Here is a 16,027-nt window from a genome sequence, read left to right as displayed (position 1 = left end):
AGCTGATTTTGTGTGCATGTGTGTGGAGCCGGGCAGCACCAGCTCTAGTAACAAGGAGGACCTTCACAACGTGAGGAAACATAAAGTCACAGATGGCAAGGCCAGGGAATTTCTATCTTCCTGGCACAGCTGGCTTTTTGGAATGGAATTTAAGGGAGTTAGGCTTGTCATACATCAGAGAAAGAAATCAAGGAAGGGCTCCACATTCTCTCTCCCAGCATGAGACCTTTTGTCAGGTAGAACATCTCGTGTTTAGAAGCAGATGTGTCCCTCCAGCCGGAGCCACCCCACCTCCCCTACAGGCACTGCACCAGTCACAGGAGGTGCTGGGCAGCCTAAGCCGAGGGGGGTCCCAGAGCTCCAGCAGCCCTGTCCGTGCAACGCTCAGAGGTGTAGGGGTTTCCTCTCTCACCCGCTTGGATGGACGTGGCCCTCCCTCTTTTCCTCCCTTCTCTGGTTTGGTGCAGCCTGTCCCTGTGGGCAAGGAGAAGACAGCACTTGAGCCACCACCGTAGCTGTTCCACCAGAGCTGAGCTGTGTATTGCAATGTACTCCGTAGCCAGAAACATGCGTAGCTGGCTTTTATCATCTTGCTTTTTGTTCACACACGTATCCTCAAGCGCCCACTGCTTTTCACAGCGGAATCTGTCTGTAAAAAAAGACCAAGGCTGAAGTAGGACAGTAGCAGAGATGTGACCCAATTCATGAATGGTGTGGAAGCCTTCTCTGTGTGCAGCGGGAACATCTCGGAATCTATGACGTACTCTTTCAAGACTTGATTTCAAAACACCCTGTGTTCCTTTTCCCCCCGCAACATGGGAGGTCTCAATTCAAGTTTTGACTTCTGTTTTGTTTCGCTTTGATGTAAACAGCAACCACAGTAGAGTAGGAAGACTTTTCAGATCCTTCTTCACTTGATCGTTTTTACTCAGCTGACATTGTCTAACTGACATAAAACTCTTCCCGGTGACTCCTGGATGAGTCAAGGTTCCCAGTGGGCCACTGTTGCTTAAGGGGTTTGTCCTTATGCCAGGTATTTATGCCAGGTATTTATGCCAGTTCCAACCCCCACCACTTCCCCAGAGGATCAGAGTGCCTCCACCCTGAGGTGTGCACGCTGCGCTTCAGCTGTGGGAGGAGAGGCCTCTCTTTGCCCCTCAGGCAGCCCGTCAGCTCACGGCTGCTGAGTTCCATCTTGGTGGACAGCTTCCCACAGGAGAAGGGCAAGGTCTAAGCCGATAACCCCAGCCAGAGTGGGTGGGATGACAGCTGGAAGGAAACAGTCGTGTTTGAGTCTGTCTCCCTCTTTGATTGGCTTTGGCTTCTTTATTTTTCTTGGTGTCTGAGCGTGGGTCATCCTACCAAATCAGACTGTTGTTATTTGCTGTTCATCTGATTCAGTACCTATTTTAGTTTATTTGAAGATTGCATACATTTTAATAAAGGTGGGTGAAAAATCAAAAGGGTTGAGACAGAGAAACAAATTGAGGAAGGTGAAGGGTAAATATGAGGAAGCGAATGAAGAAAAGAGCCCAGTGGCCCCCAAGCTCCCTGTGGGAATGCTGGCCTGGAACACAGGAGATTTCAGAATCAGGGATCCCATTTACTCCGAGAGCACACAGCGCAGGAAGCACCCTCAGGGGTCATCCACTTTCAGGTTAGTAACTCCAGCTCTCTCCCCTGCTCTCTCAATTCTAGGCATGTTCAGACAAGGATGCTCAGCCTTCAGGGTGATCACCCCGAACATCGATGAAGAGGCCTCCATGATGGAGGACGTCGGTATGCAGGATGTCCACTTCAATGAGGTGAGTGCTGCCCAGAGGCCCGCGGGTCTCGAGTGCTGCTGTCCGCCCACCAGTGCACTGAGCGAGGGCTTTCTCTCTGCGGCCGCTGTGGACACACTCCGCTCTGAGATAACGAATTCTCCGGAAGGCTGAAACAAAACAGTGAAAGCTTCTGCCATTCCCTTTTCTAGGAACTCCTCCTTTTCTCTGGAGAGAAAGTTGGAGGAGTTAATTAATAGTGAGTGAGGCTTAGAGCTTGACCACTGGTGGTCAAAGGTCTGGTATTTTGACCATAGTTTCTCATTCTTTCCGGCAATTAATTTCTCCAGTTCATGAGTTTTATTGCTGTTTTAATCTGTCTTTACAGTCGGTGTCTCCAACACGAGACACCTCTCCAGAGTCCCCAAACAGCCAAATCCTTGAGAGGCCAGACTGGGCTGGGGGCAGAGCAGCCCCTGTGCAGGGCCTGGTTCCTGCCTCCACTTGAGTGCCGTCGCCCGGGGTCTGCTCACCATAAGCAGATAAGACCACACTATCCTACCCCCAAGAGAGACCAGAAAGTCTGACTTTAGATCATTGCAGCAGTTTCTGCAAGTTTCTTGCCAAAACTGAATCACCTTGCGACCACTTAACTGTAACTGGGGAGTTTTGAAATCAAGCTAGGAATTTGAACAAATGCCAGTTTTCTGCATGGGTTCCTGGAATTTCCTCTTCACGAATATCTCTTTGTCATGTGTTCCTGCCTCCCCTCAACTCAGAGCAACATGGAACAGTCAAAGGAAAGCTTTTTAATCCTGCCCATCTTTTAAGGAAAAATAAAGTTCTCTGTTTCTTCATGTGCAGAGAAAGAACAGAGAAAGGAACCACTATCTTCCGCCTGCCACGCTTGTTTTTATGATGTCAAGTTCCTGCAGTTCCTATTACGACTGTAGTCACGTTCATGCCAGTAAGCAGTGCCCGGGAACAAACATACTTGGTGATGTTGACGAGGAATCAGCAGTTCTCAAAGTTCTGGGACTCCTGGGGTCCCTGAGACCCTTACAGGGAGTCTTTGAGGTCCTCACTTTTGAAATTCAGTATCTATGTGAGGCTGCATTTTCTTTGTATACATCATCCGAAGGGGCATCGTGAGGAGATTGAATGTGGAAGCAGAGACAGGAATACAGGCGTCTCCTACAAAGTCAGACATAGAGTTGCAAAAATGCCACTCTTCTCCTTAATTTTTTAATGCTATTTTTTCATTAAAAATGTTATTTTTGGTAATACATAATATGTTTATTATGGTTAGTTTAATTAAATTAATAAATAAATCTTCTTACATTTTTTCAGTTTCCATTGCTAATACTGTAAATATTGAGAGATAACACACATATGCAGAAAAGTTCTCAGCTATTTTTAAAGGATTCTCAATTTTTATGATATATAGAGATCTTCAGCCCCAAAGGTTTAAGAACCACTGTCCAAAAACTGTCTAGTCTCAAACAACCCTCTAAATTAAAAACCAGGCATGAGAAAGGAGGATAATATATTGAGTGATTTTTATACTTATATATTAAAATAATTTTAACAAAAATAAGTATCCTAAAGGAAAGGAGAAAAAAAACAGTTGGTTATCACATGATATTAACAGTTCAGCTGTCTCTCCACCTTGAAATGCCTGGACCAGTGGTGATTCTATCTTTTATTCTGAAACATGAGCCTGTTCCTCAGGCAGAAGGGCTCACATGCTCGTAGATTTGAACTCCTCACTTCAAAGAGAGTTTTGACAGGGTTGTTCCCTGAGAAGAGGCTTGAACACATTGTCCCCTTGGAGAAACCACCCTTGTCCCCTCACTGCCCGTTCAGTCCCCCAGAGTACAGCACTTTGTTTAGACAAGGAAAGCAGTGATGGCAAGGATGACTCAGGATTTGGAAGTAAACAGTGCTTGTACCCTGTCCTCATGGCTGATAACGTGAAATTCAGGTTTCCTCATCAGATTGAGTAATAGGCTGGAATCGTCTGGACAGTCCAGGGAACGAGCCCTTGTCAGCAAGGGCGGACTTGATTAGGGAAATGTGTGAATGGCACCCACTCTGAGTGGTAACTGAACATGTGACAGGGATGACTTTATCAGTTATTTTCAGAGTATGGATTTTCCACCCTGTCCTTGAAACATAAAGTGGGTAAATCTTTAACAAGGTCCGGAGTACATGGCGATATGTAATGATTAGAATGTGACACGGGGTTGTAAAGTCTCAAGTAAGCCCTGCACATAAAAATGGAAACTAGCCAAAAATAATGTGTTCCAGAAGCCACGAAAATAGGAATTGCCATGTACAGTTTTTGCTTTAGCTCTCAAGATGTTTCAAGAAAAAGAGAAAGTCACATATTTCTGCCAGAGGACTTTTGGGGAAAGCTGACAGGAATAGGTGTAGAACAAGAGCTTAAAAAGAAAAAAACAAAGCACTGCCCTTTTAATCTGCATTACTAGATGTGTTTAAATGCCTGAGATGCTCTCCCCACGTGATTCTAAAGGCGCTACCTAAAAAGGCACAGTTCTTCCGGCTGGAGGCCGCAGATGAGTTTTTGTTGGTAGCAGTCCATCTCCCCTGACGGATCTGAGAGCGGACTCTCTCCGAGCTGCTTTTGATTAAAGAGAAACATTCCATTCCTGTTTGCATTTTGTTTCACGAATTGGAGCCGATGCAGATGGAAGGACTCTAAGTTCTCTATAGTGTCAAAATTCCATGCAGCTTGTGTGTTTTTGAGATTCCCCCCTCATTATCCCATACAGTCAGAAGGAAATAGCGCACTTGGGAAATTGAAGAAAGTCTAAGATAGGGGCTACTTTGAGAAGTTTGGTCAGGGTTTAGGAAAACCAGTGAGGAATACTGCAGAACCCTTGAGGTTGGTAACAGCTGGGTTGCCACCCCTCAGCCTGTGGGCTGAGGGAGGAGAGAGAGAGAAACTATACAGAGTGCCCACCTGCCTGGGCCTGTGGGCTTTGGACAGGGGGCCTCAATTCGGGCACCTGGGCAGGGAGGAGGCAGTGAGCAGCCCCCCACCTTCACTCTCCTCCCGCCCGCCAGCCTCCTGCTTAGCCTCCACAGCTGAGCCTAGCATGCAGATCGGTGGTCCTGGTGCCTCGGCCCCCACAGCACAGAGCGAGGGAGGATGGGGCAAGAGGGACTCTAGCGGGGAAATGGAAAACACAGTCCATCCTCAGTATTTGCCCAGTTGCTAAAATGTCTCTGTAACCCCTAAGTCAGTACCCACTGAGGCACTTTTCATGTCCTTTGGGGACAGGATAGAGTGGCAAAAAATTGGAACCCAGACATTCCCAGCTAAGGCTGAACAGCAACACTCTGCTGTCTTGTTTCAGCTCCTGCTGTGAACAGGGGTCCTTCTCTGGCCCCCAAGTATGGTGCTGAGGTGCTGAGCACAGGAAGGTGGTGATGTGCCTCACAGAGGACATACTTACTAGATAAGGTTCATTCAGGCAGGAGTTACAGTGCTCTGGGTCATGAATGCAATGTTAATGAATCAACAATATGTACTTAATCAGGTGTCCTTAAACACAGACACACATAAAGCAAGGTTATATACTCATCAGTTGTCAAAAATTTTGTTACCAGAGGTTTTCTGGAACCTAAGCCTGTATTTCCCCTTGGAGGGGTGGCTCAGTATTCACAAATTCAGTGTTTGCGTTGACCTGAGATCATAAAACAATGACGATCACTGTATGTGGCCCACTTACCTATTGTCTCCTAGAAAAACAACTGTCACGGTTCATACAGTGAATATGTGAAATTGACCAGACAAGTCTGACTTACATTAGCCAAGCTGTGTCTATTCAGAAACTGCTGCCAGTAACAAACCTAAAATGTTTATACCTACAGAACATGCTAAGAAAGAGTTTTCAACAGAACACATTCTAGGATTTGTCTGTTTACATCTTATCCAAGCTTGGTGATTGTCAGTAACCCCGTAGTCGTCAAGCATCCACTTTTCCTTGACCGAGCATGCTCTCAGGACCATAAAAGTTATGTAACATATCTTTCCTTTTATGTTTCTCCGAAACGATATTAGTAGGGAGCGTGGCCATGGAACTTATCTAATTGCTCTGTCCTTGGCTCAAACCAGACACGTGGCCCTGCTTCACGTTGCAGATATTTCCTAAGCTCCCCTGTGCTGGAGAGACAAGGGTGGTCCCTGCCCCAGCACATGACGCTGCTTTGATGCTTTCTTCCCATTGAGGAAAGATACCTAAACCACGGTCCCTTAGGATCTGAATTGGAAGTTGTCTGAGTTCTTTGTTGACTTGGAAATATTTATGTTTACATGCGTTGATTCATTCCATAAACTCGCTATGGGCCATGTGTCTGCTCAGGGATATGTGATTGAGGTGCCCACGTCAGAATTTCTGGGCCAGGGCAGTGGTCTGCAAGCTTGAGTGTGCTTAGAATTACTTAGGTTCCTGTTACAAATATGGATTTCCGTTCTCACTACCCCTCCCCGACCCATCCACATGTTCAGCCGTGTGGGTGTGGTGCCTGGGAATCTGTATGTTAACAAGCATCCCCAGTGATTATGCTGCTACAAAGGATCCTCGGCTGTATCTTGAGAAACAATATAGTGGAAATGTGAATTATGCCATGATGTGCATTGTTGCTTGAGCCCACTCACATCGTGACAGTTATTCCCAAATGATAGGTAACAGACAGCCTGCTTCTTGAGAAAGTTAGATTAAATCAAACCCATCCTAAGATGGAGCAAATGTCATTTAAATGTTAGAATACCCTGCACATACACAGGCTCATACAGGCATTCTTGTACACATCCATGCACACACATGTGTGCACATGTACACACATATATGCGCCCATGCACAGTATTAGTGAGCCATCTCCACACACATGTGCTTGGTGCCCTCTGTTGCATTTTGCGACGCTGTGGCACACTTAAAAATGACTGGCTGACAGCATTTTAAACAGCTTCCTGAATGGCTTATGAGCTTAGTGTACTGAGATCTTTTTAACACTAGTCTGACATCATAAAATTTGTACTACTTTCCAGATGCATAAAGTTCTTTGAGCTTTTTTTCCCCCTGACCAGTGATTACTTGTACATTTCTTCTCATGTATTGACAATTTAGAAACAATAACTTGGCATTTAGATTTTAAACAAGGTGGTGAAACTATCAGACTTTCTGTATGACTGCCTTTCAGGGTCACCACTATCTGACCATTGTCAGTATTAGTTCTGGTTTTCAGGTGATTGCTGAGAATTCGAAGTAAATTAATACATGAAATTTCTGTTGAGAATATTATTCATATATGCCCTGATGTTTAGTTACTATGAGGTCTTCATTTTTATGACTCTTTATAATTTTGTGTTGACATAAGTTCTCTCAGCCTTAACTATCTGTGATTGCTGGTTATTTCTATTCAGAGAATTATTACTTGATGCACCAGCTGTAAGCGTCTAGGTATAGAGTTGATATTAGCTTGAATAATTTACTTTACCAAATTAAGCTTTAATGCTCAGTAGTGCATACTCTAACTTTATGAGAGGAGGACTTAACTATTTAAAAATAAAAGCCATTTTTAGTTTGTGATTGGGTAAATTCTGTATATACTTTACGTTTTATAGCACTTTTACTGCCATTTTTTATAATAATAAGTGATATTCAGACTGATAAACTGCAGATCCAGAATGCCTCCGGAATCATAAGAGAAGGTGAAGTACTGCCCAGTAGCGTATGTAGGTTGATGATGTGTTACTTCCTATTTCTTATGTATCATCCAGTGTGATCGTTATTTCATAATTATTTACTAAGCTCTATTCACTTTATCAAACCTTCCTAATTGTCCAACCACTCTGGGGAGTTTCCCTGGTTGAAGTCCCTCTTTTTGTTCCAAATATGGCAGATTTTTCCCTAATGAACTCAGTTGTCCATAGTATTGAAATGCTACTTGAATTCAGGTTTCACTGTTATTAAACTTTCCATGTGTTTATAGTTTGATAAATGAGAGTAAAAACAGTATTCAAATCTTAATCTCCCAGTTAGGTTTGGTCCAGGAGATTACCCATAAAGTCTATTTGACATATATTTGTTAAGTGATGAAATCTAGGACATTTAATACATACATGAAAAGCTGCTATACACAGAGGCCTTATGAGGGTAGACAGGTCATTTTAAAATCAAGTAACATCTTCCTTGTGTAATACTCCCTTTTTGTGGTAGTTGATGTATGTCTGTGTCCATTTTCATGCCTCTATAAAATTATCTACATTCAATTGCTAATTTATTTTTGACATGGAAAACTGAATGTGGCTATGTACTATATGTATGTATGTATGTATTTTTTTTTTTGCAGGGGGGAGGTAATTAGGTTTTTTATTTATTTTTTTCTTTCAGTGGAGGTACGAGGGACTGAACCCAGGACCTCGTGCATGCCAAGCATGTGCTCTACCACTGAGCTATACCCTCCCCTAATCTACGTATTTAATCTCTCCCCAGCCTCATCTCTTGCCCGTGTCTCACTCAGATTTTGTACTCCAACCCCTCAGACTACTTACAGATTTCTCACGCACCATGCTGCCATTACTCCTGTGTCTTTGCCCATGCTGTCCCCTTTCTCTGGAATGTCTTCCTTCCCTTCCTTCCTACTCCCGCCTTTCAGCTTCACCTCACTAACTCCTAACTATCTCGAGGACTCAGTTTTCACTTTCTGCAGTTTTCCGTGCCCTGCTGTATCTCTGCCACTGGATGGATGCTGCTCCTGTCAGCCTCCCTGGTCCCCTGGCATCTCTTTATCAGCATGCTCACCACTGTCTTTTATAATCTCTTCGTGGGTCTGGCCCACACTAGCCTCAGCTCTGTGAGAGCAGGAAGTGCTCTCCACTGGATTGTTGGCCTCTGCAGTGTTCACCCAGAGACACACTGACTATTAAGTCAGTAAATCCCTCCTGCTCTCAGTTCAGGGCATTTACCCTTGTGCCTTGTAGTTTGGCATGTATTTGAAGTCACTGTGGTTTTCTGTGTCCTCAGCATCTTAACATGTATGTCACATCTCCAGCTGGTGGTCATATGTCTCTAGGTACTTCAGCTCTAGCTGCTCCAAAGGATAATAACCTCTGTGTGTCTTTGAGGGCCTCCTGCTCAAAGCTACTTTCATGTATACCACATAACCTGATAAACTACCCCAAACCTCCGCTGCACATTTAGTAAAAATCTATAGAGCCAAATTTACAAATTACAGATAACTAACATTTATTTATATAGATTTATTTTATAAACCCAGTGTCAAACACAGTGCCATGCACATAGTAAATTCTTGGCAAAATGTGTGAGTGAATGAATGAATGAATGAAAGAATCAAGTTAAATGATGTGGTAGTAACTGTGCCTAATTAGAACTTTTCTAACTCTTTGAGAAGAATTTTCAGTTTTCTCTGAGATCACATTAAAGTTACTCTGGATTCCCACTGTGCTGTAACTGCTGTGGCATAGAATTAAGAATCTCTAGGTCTCTTTGATCCCATCCAAAATAAAGAGAGTGTCATCATTGTGTATCTATATCCACAGTGTGGACAATACTATACTTTGAATAAAGCCCGGTAGTGAGAACAGAAGGGGCCAAATGAGTAGTCTGTAAGGTAAGCCTAAGAGCAGCATTAAGATGGATAAATTTCCATGCCTTTGACTATTTCATTATCAAGAGAATGCCTTGGTTGTACAACATTCTCATCCCTGATAAGAAATTGGGTCTCCTCAGAATTCGTCCACCTCTGCTGTAGTTCCACAGCACCACTGAGAATTAAGAGGCTCAGTAAATATCCAATGGCAGTGTCTGTGATCTAAGATACACAAGAAATGCAAGGCTTTGATAAAGGGCTCTTAACTAATTTCCCTACAGTGAAGGATAACTATTAGTAATATTGTTCCAAAACTAAGAAAAATGCAGACTGATTCATTCATCCAAGAAATTCTTCACTACCAAATATATATGTGGCACGGTGGGGTATTACATAGCCCAGTAGAAATAAATTATCATTTAAAAAAATACAAAGTAAAAAGTGATGATTTAAGTAAAAGGTTTGTTTAACTGGCCTATGAATTACATACAACATTTAGTTTTCAGAGCATTTTGATGAGTAAAATTTTGTTTGATCCTCACAACTACAAAATTAGGTTACGTCTTATTACATTTCCCAGTTTTACAAATATGATAAAGTAAGTATATTGAGACTGACATTTCACAAGTTTTGTTTTTATGCTTTTCTTTTATGTAGCTTTTTATAATCAGAGGAGCATGAGAACATCATAAAAGTTTGTTATTAACCTGGATAGATTCTCCAGTGGAAAAGATTTGAGACAAAACTAAGAAAAGTGAGAGGGGCTTGCATCTTTGTAATACAAATACGTAAGGAAAAGATACGGTGTTAGAACAGTTACTGATTTTTTTCTTTGTCTATAGCTGTAATGATTGTTACTGTGTATATCTGGCTTTAGTCTTTGCACTTAATGAGACCTGCGAAAAAAGTATGAGACAACTGGTATACCTCTTTATAAGCATGGTCCAGATTTCAGTCACACAGATGATGGTTTTATGATTTGTGTGTTGTAAATATGACATAGCAATTAAATATCTTGCTTTAAAGTGGTTTGCTTAAGCCGGTTAGGTAGTATTTTCTGGTCAGTTGATTCACAACAGCTTTGAAAATGTTTATTTTCTTTGGTCCTATAAACTGTAGATATTAATGCTGTAATGGGACATTAGGCTGGTAATGAAAATACACAGGTCCTACCCTTCATTTACAGTATTAAAGAGGATAGAAACATGTTAAAAGGCAACTATAAAAGCCTTAAGTTACGCCTTCTGCGAGGAATGCCATGTCAGGTTCCCTGTAATACTCTGTCCGGGCCGGGGGCCTTCTTCTTTGATCAGGACGTGCTCATGGAACTCCTGGAACAGTGTGCAGACGGACTCTGGAAGGCCGAGCGCTACGAGCTGATCGCCGACATCTATAAGCTCATCATCCCCATCTACGAGAAGCGGAGGGATTTTGAGGTATCTTAGTGGTTTGTTTCTTCCTCTTTGAGGTGTCCGTGGAGTGACACACATCCCCAAACATCCTTACGTGCAGAGAGTGTAAGCGGGCCACTCAATGAGGAAGGGGTCTCTGACCCTCCACATAGCACTGGAGGTCACCACCCTCAGAGCCATCAGGTGTCTGCACACACAGGCCCCCCTCTACACAGACCCCAAATCTCAAACTACAAGGGTGGGGAATTCTGGCACTGCACTTTTGAAAGGTTGCCAGGAACTGAGTTGTATAATCACCACATGCCTCTTCCCTCAGAACTCTTCCTTATTCTGCCTGCCTGGAAAAGCAGTGTCCCTTCCATCCTTTCTGGCTTGGGGAGACTGTCCAGTTCCTCTTAGCATGTGCTACGGAATGGAGTGGGAAAAGCAAAGACGAAAAACGTCACCAGAGGACTTTACCACCTCTGGCATTTCATGTTAACTTGAAAACAGAATTTGCTTACTGCACGGTGAAAATCTAATGGGTCCTCCATATGCAGGATGGCCCCTTGGATAGGAAATGTTCCAGCTGAAAATGATCACTACCAGTTGTGTAGTCAAAATGCATTTTTTTTAACTCAAATCCAAGAAATTTTTACCTGTATGATCTCATTTCATTGTTATTTTAAAATTCATTCACCTCGTTACAAGTGGGGAGAAATGGGTTTTGTTGTGCTTTGCAGAGGCTGGCCCATCTGTACGACACACTGCACCGAGCCTACAGCAAAGTGACCGAGGTCATGCACACCGGCCGCCGGCTCCTGGGGACGTACTTCCGAGTGGCCTTCTTTGGACAGGTGAGCCTCCTCTGTGTTCTCTAGGCTGACCCAAGTCCTCCTTATTCTCATTTAAACTCTATAAAGTTGTATTTTGTAAATTTCCTGTTTCTATAAATGCTAATTTGATGAATTTGTCATATTTAGTGTGATGCTTATCTTCCTCAGTAGTAAACTTTTTGCTTTTTTTTTTTCTTTCTTCCTGTCTTTTCTTTATTACTTTCTTAAGGCAGCGGTAAGTTCTCCCTCTTAGCAGCATCTTTGGTGCATCTTTGGTACTTCAGTGTGGTTTGCAAGTTTCCTTTTCAAGTCTGTATGTATATCTGTCCAGTCATTACAAACTCCAAAAAAAATTAACATTTTATTCCATTTACAGAAATAAATCACCTGTTCCCTTACACATCTATACTGCATGTTTTAAACCAAAATTAAGACTTTCTGGTTTCCTTTGTCCTTGTGTATCTCTTTCTTTTATAATATAATATCTCTGCAAGTAGATTTACCTTTGTAATATTTCAGAAATCCAGTAGGAAAGGGTTCATTTAAATTTAACTGAAAGTTTAACCTCCAAGTCTCTAACATGATTAAATAGTGTAAATTATAATTCATTTACTTAGGGTATGTGGTTTTCTATGAGCATTATATAACCTTCAATTTATTCTGTTATTGTCTCTTACAACTTTATAGCAATACCAGTTTACAGACAGTGAAACAGATGTGGAGGTAATTACAGTAAATGCTTAAAAAGCAATAATGTAGTGAAATTACTGCATCTAAACTCCTAGTTTGATGTGGGTGTTTTTTGTTTCATGTTAGCCTGCATTTTTTTTTAATACAATGTGATTTTTGTTGTTGTTGTTGTTTTGTTTTTTGGCACCATTTTCTCTTTTATTTTCGGTGCGAAACAAACTTTAAAAAAAATGTATTTTAAATATTAACTCCAACCTGGGCTTTTTAATTTTCAACCTTTTTCACTTCCCATGCAATGCTAAGCCTTGCTGTATTCAGATGTAATTGGTATTGAAACAGATGACAACTGGTGATAATGAAAATTTTTTCTAGTATTATCCTACAACATTTTAAAATATTTTTCTCAAAAAAAAAGAAATAAAATATCTTTCTCATCAGTAAAGCAAAATAGAATTTATACCAACTTCACATAACTTTTGCCAAACCTACTCCAGACCAGATTGCTTCCATTTATGCCATAAAATCCATGTAAACAGGAGAGGTCAGGGAGGGATGTGTGTGTGTTTGAGGCCAACAGCAGGCTGCTGAGTCATGTGTTAGTGAGTTCTGCTCCTTGGGAATGTGAAACAGGCTTGAATCCCATCCTTAGACGTCACTGAGAGAACACAGTCTTGAATCTCCAATCTCTCCTTTCCCTCCACACTTAGTGACAGCATTCTTGAATGAGTTTGCAGTTTCGTGTCTTTCCTTTATCTTTGCACCCAGACTTCACATTATTATCATTTTCCTTCCTATTCAGAAAGCCTGATTTTATTTTATATTCATCCCCCCCCCCTTTTTTTTTAATCCTGGTAACAAAAGAACCCTTCCTGGGTGGTAAGCCTTGGGCTTATATTTGGGGATAGCTCTAAATGTGCTGTATGTCACAGGGATTCTTTGAAGATGAAGACGGAAAGGAGTATATTTACAAGGAACCCAAACTCACACCTCTGTCAGAAATTTCTCAGAGACTCCTTAAACTGTACTCAGATAAATTTGGTTCTGAAAACGTCAAAATGATACAGGATTCTGGCAAGGTATGACCATGCTTGGAAACATTTCATAGCAATATAATATTGTTTTGATTATGTATGATTGATGATCATATATTATATATTTATAAATGTGTATCAAAAAAAGGAGACCCGGAAAAAGTTCAGAATGGTTGGCCTTGAGTGGCAAATGTATTTTTTTCCCTTCTTAATACCTTTCTGTGCTTTCCAGAATGCTTTCATTAAGCAAACTTTTATTTCATAATTTTAAAAAGATATTCTTTTACAAAATAATTAAAGTCTGAAAGAATATGCTGTTTTTAGTCCAGCTATTTAGAAACTCTGTAAGAATAGGGTCCAAAGTTCTGTTTGCACTTGTGCCTGGCATATTACCTGACACTTTCTGACTGGTTGTTTGATGTATGGACAAATGAATAGACAGGCAGACAGAGCAAGGAATGACCTAACTGGTCAGCACGTTTGTAGAACGAACTACAAACGACTTCCTACGAACTACATCTACTTTCTGCTTAAAGTGGCTGTCCTCTGCTATACTGCTCTCTTGAAGATCTATTTCTGAACTACAGTTTCAGAAATAATCAGACAAATTCAGATGGGAAGTCATTCCAGAGGAAAACCAGCATATCTTCAAAAAATTCAATGTCATAAAAAAAATAGTGGGGAATTCTTCTAGATTAAACAAGACTAAAGAGACATAACAACTAAACGTAAAATGAAATCATTGATTAGATTCTGGTTCAAATGCAAATAGTTGTAAATAACATTCTGGGGACATTTGAGAAAGGTAATCTAAACTGGGTATATTGGGTGCTTTAGGAAATTAATGTTGATTTTGTTAGATATGATGATGAATTTTAGTTCTGGAGGAGAATGTCCTCATGTTTGGGAGGTGCTGGCTGAAGTGTCATGATGTGAATCACTTACTTTGAAATGCTTCAGCTAAAAAAAAGTCTACATGTCCGTGTGTGTATGTGTGTGTGTGTACAGACACAAACAAATACAGCAAAGTAGTGGTGACTGTTCTCAGTGGTAGGTATGTGAGTGTTCGTTGTACTTTCTTTTTCCAGTTTTCTTGAAATTTTCTAAAACTTTTACCAATATAAAGTGGAAAAACACAGTGTAGCTTTGGAGGAGGCTTTCAAATAGCACCCCTCTTCTGTTTCCTTTATTCATTTAAAGGTCAACCCCAAGGATCTGGATTCCAAGTATGCGTATATCCAGGTGACTCACGTGGTCCCATTCTTCGATGAAAAAGAATTGCAAGAGAGGAAAACGGAGTTTGAAAGGTCTCACAACATACGCCGCTTCATGTTTGAGATGCCCTTCACCCAGACCGGGAAAAGGCAGGGTGGGGTCGAGGAGCAATGCAAACGGCGCACCATCCTGACAGGTACGTCTCCCAGCCATCAGCTGCGACACCAGGGTAAAGAGCTCTCCAGAGAGTTCCAGAAGCTTCTAGAATTGGAAGGGCCCTTCCAGCTCAATTAACTTTCCCTGCATACCCATTTCAGTTTAACATGCATCTAATGCTTTTGAAGACTCATGACATTTTTCAATTTATCTGTTTGTGTTTTTGTCTGCCACAGTCCGGGAGGTCATATCACTTACCCTTTTTAGAATCTGATGAGAACAGTGTGTCCTTATCTCCTCCACACAGTTTCAGGCGACTTACAGACTCTTTCTGAAACCCATGTGGATCCCTCTCTAGGCCTGTGGCCCTCAGGTCAGGAACCCCTGCACACCATCCAGCATCTGCCTCATGGGAAGGGACCCTTTTACACATCTCTGTCGCATAGGCGCCAGCGTGAGTCTGCTCAAGGATTTTTGGTGGAGTGAATAAACGAGACACGAGGCTGGGTCCCTCCCACCTCGTCTCTGAGAGTTGCAGGCCAGCCTCAGCTTGAGCGCCTCTGGTCCCAGGAAGCTCAGTGCATTCAGAGGCTGCACATTCAGCTGTGGCAGAGTTTTAATTGATCCTTTGCCACTGTTTAGCCATTGATAACCCATCCCGGAACTCTGTTTGGCATCGTCTCCCAGTTCCTGACAAGTGTAGTCATCTTGGGAGTGATTTTTGTGGGGAGCTTGACCCCATCACTCTTAGGTTAGGGTCAGCTTTCTTGACATAAAGATCAGTGGTGAGGCTGTTAAGAATTCCCGGTGTGTCCATATCTACTATTTAGGCACATTTTTCAAAGAGCTGCCAGAGTTAAGTTGAACCAGGAAAGTGCCCATTGCTTGTCCAGGAGTCAGTGTTGTCATGTGTTCCGCCTGGGTGATAATGGGGAACATTATAATAATTAGTGAAAGGGGCTGTGAGGATGGAGCATTTCAGGTGAGGCTCCACTCTCACCATTGATTCTACACTTTTTTTTTATTTGCCCGTATGAAATTTATTGATAGACAGTATGCAGGGTGGTGCCAAGCTGTTTCTTGTCCACGCAGATATACACGTGCCTAACCAGAGGCTTTGTGGGTTGCCCTACCTTTGCCCATTTCTCAAATGTTGGCATTCTTCAGCTTGCATCACACTCTGCTCTCTTCCTGGGTAGCTTTAAATCTGTTCCTGGAGTTTCAACTGCCACTTCGTCAGAGCCTTCTGAGCTTCAGGCCAGGACACCTCCCCCACGTGCCCCTTAGACACCACAAACTCAATA

At 42.2% G+C, this 16,027-nt stretch overlaps 1 protein-coding gene across 9 annotated transcripts in view; it reads left to right on the top strand.

Moving 5' to 3' along the window:
• Nucleotides 1-16,027, top strand: part of DOCK9 (dedicator of cytokinesis 9) — a 254,743-nt gene that overhangs the window by 228,956 nt on the left and 9,760 nt on the right. For all 9 annotated transcript variants that reach the window (XM_006208324.4, XM_072976485.1, XM_006208321.4 and 6 more), the window contains 5 exons: nt 1,699-1,805; nt 10,718-10,840; nt 11,539-11,652; nt 13,251-13,397; nt 14,553-14,763. In XM_006208324.4, the coding sequence (XP_006208386.1) occupies nt 1,699-1,805; nt 10,718-10,840; nt 11,539-11,652; nt 13,251-13,397; nt 14,553-14,763 (702 nt within the window). The remainder of the gene's footprint in view (nt 1-1,698; nt 1,806-10,717; nt 10,841-11,538; nt 11,653-13,250; nt 13,398-14,552; nt 14,764-16,027) is intronic.

The sequence above is a fragment of the Vicugna pacos genome, chromosome 14 (genome assembly GCF_048564905.1).
Source record: "Vicugna pacos chromosome 14, VicPac4, whole genome shotgun sequence".
Classification (NCBI taxonomy): domain Eukaryota; kingdom Metazoa; phylum Chordata; class Mammalia; order Artiodactyla; family Camelidae; genus Vicugna; species Vicugna pacos.
The sequence above is the reverse complement of the archived record's forward strand: the minus strand, read 5'-3'. Positions and strand labels throughout refer to the sequence as shown.